The 1,410-nt window shown below is 35.0% G+C and overlaps 1 protein-coding gene across 1 annotated transcript; it reads left to right on the top strand.

Annotated features, from left to right (window-relative positions):
* Nucleotides 1–303: 303 nt before the first annotated feature.
* LOC107719958 (gastrula zinc finger protein XlCGF7.1-like) lies at nucleotides 304–969 on the top strand. The gene has a single exon (XM_016527511.1). It carries the CDS (start codon nucleotides 304–306, stop codon nucleotides 967–969), a length of 666 nt encoding a protein of 221 aa, XP_016382997.1.
* The last annotated feature ends 441 nt before the right edge of the window (nucleotides 970–1,410 follow it).

The raw sequence follows: 1,410 nt of genomic DNA, 5'->3' as shown, positions 1-1,410 counted from the left end.
AAACAGGTTGGTGTCCATTCTTGATTCTTCATTGTTGACTGCTGACAAACACCAAAGCTTCTGTTAAAAAGATTTAGTGGCTCTGAACTAAATGAGCAATGATAAATTATCATCTAACTGATCATATCCACATTTTAATTTTATTAACAAGGAATGACAGAACTAACCTTTGACACATCAAAGATCTGATACTTCATACTCAGATAAATATGTGACCTTTTTTGGTTTCTGCTATTTAATCAGGTTCACTTGAACTGATTTTAACCACATCATTTGTTTATTTTAGACTGGATGGAAGTAAAAATGCAAAGACATGAGGTGAATGAAGTGGAGAAGGAACGTTGTAAAATCAAAACTTCTAGAGAAAAAAACAAACAGCTTCACACCTGCTCACAGTGTGGAAAGAGTTTCAGACAAAAAAGCCTTAAACAGCACATGAGGATCCACACTGGAGAGAAACCGTACACATGCCCTCAGTGTGGAAAGAGTTTTGCTGCAGCATCAGGTCTCAGTTATCATCTGCACGTTCACTCTGGAGAAAAGCCTTTTAACTGTGATCAGTGTGGTAAAAAGTTTATTTCTTCATCACATCTAAAGGAACACCTGACAGTTCATTCAGATGAGAAGCCTCATGTGTGTTCTTACTGTGGAAAGAGTTTTTCATGGTTGGCCAGTTATAAACAGCACCAGAAAACACATGATGAAGTGAGAGATCATGTGTGTTGTGAGTGTGATAAGAGCTTTACTACAGCTCATGATCTGAAACAGCACCAAAGAATTCATACTGGAGAAAAACCTTACAAGTGCTCATATTGTGACAAGAGTTTCACTCAGTCTGGACACCTGAAAACACATGAGCGAGTTCATACTGGAGAGAAACCGTACCACTGTACTCAGTGTGGAAAGAGTTTCACTCAGTCAGTGATTCTTGTGACTCATATTAAAAAGCATTGTTCTGTGTCAGAGTGAGCAAATGTTTTCTACAGATTCAGTATTTCAAGTAAATAATGTGAGATTCAGATTCAGTAAACATGAGATTAGCGCAAATGATTAGTTTCGCTGTGAACAAGATTTGTGGAGATGTTTTTTCCTGTTTTGTTGGAGAATAGCAAAAGTATTTAGTCACTTTAGTCTTACATTGATTTTTTTTATATGCAACAAAAATATGTAACAAAAGATATTCATTTATAACTGCATTATTATTATATATGCAACATAAAAGTTGTGTAGGCTCTGTATAATGATGCAAATAAAATTTCCATTTCACTGACATTTCTGATTATGTGTGATTTTTATTGATGTTAGTCCATTATAGTATTTAGTTGTTCAGTAATAGATTTTATTTGTGTTGATCCTGTAGTTTGACTCAGTCTGTTGATACACAATGAAATGAGCTTAATGTGCCAATTT

The sequence above is a fragment of the Sinocyclocheilus rhinocerous genome, unplaced genomic scaffold (assembly GCF_001515625.1).
Source record: "Sinocyclocheilus rhinocerous isolate Xijiao unplaced genomic scaffold, SAMN03320098_v1.1 scaffold15006, whole genome shotgun sequence".
Taxonomy (NCBI): Eukaryota; Metazoa; Chordata; class Actinopteri; order Cypriniformes; family Cyprinidae; genus Sinocyclocheilus; species Sinocyclocheilus rhinocerous.
The sequence above is the reverse complement of the archived record's forward strand: the minus strand, read 5'-3'. Positions and strand labels throughout refer to the sequence as shown.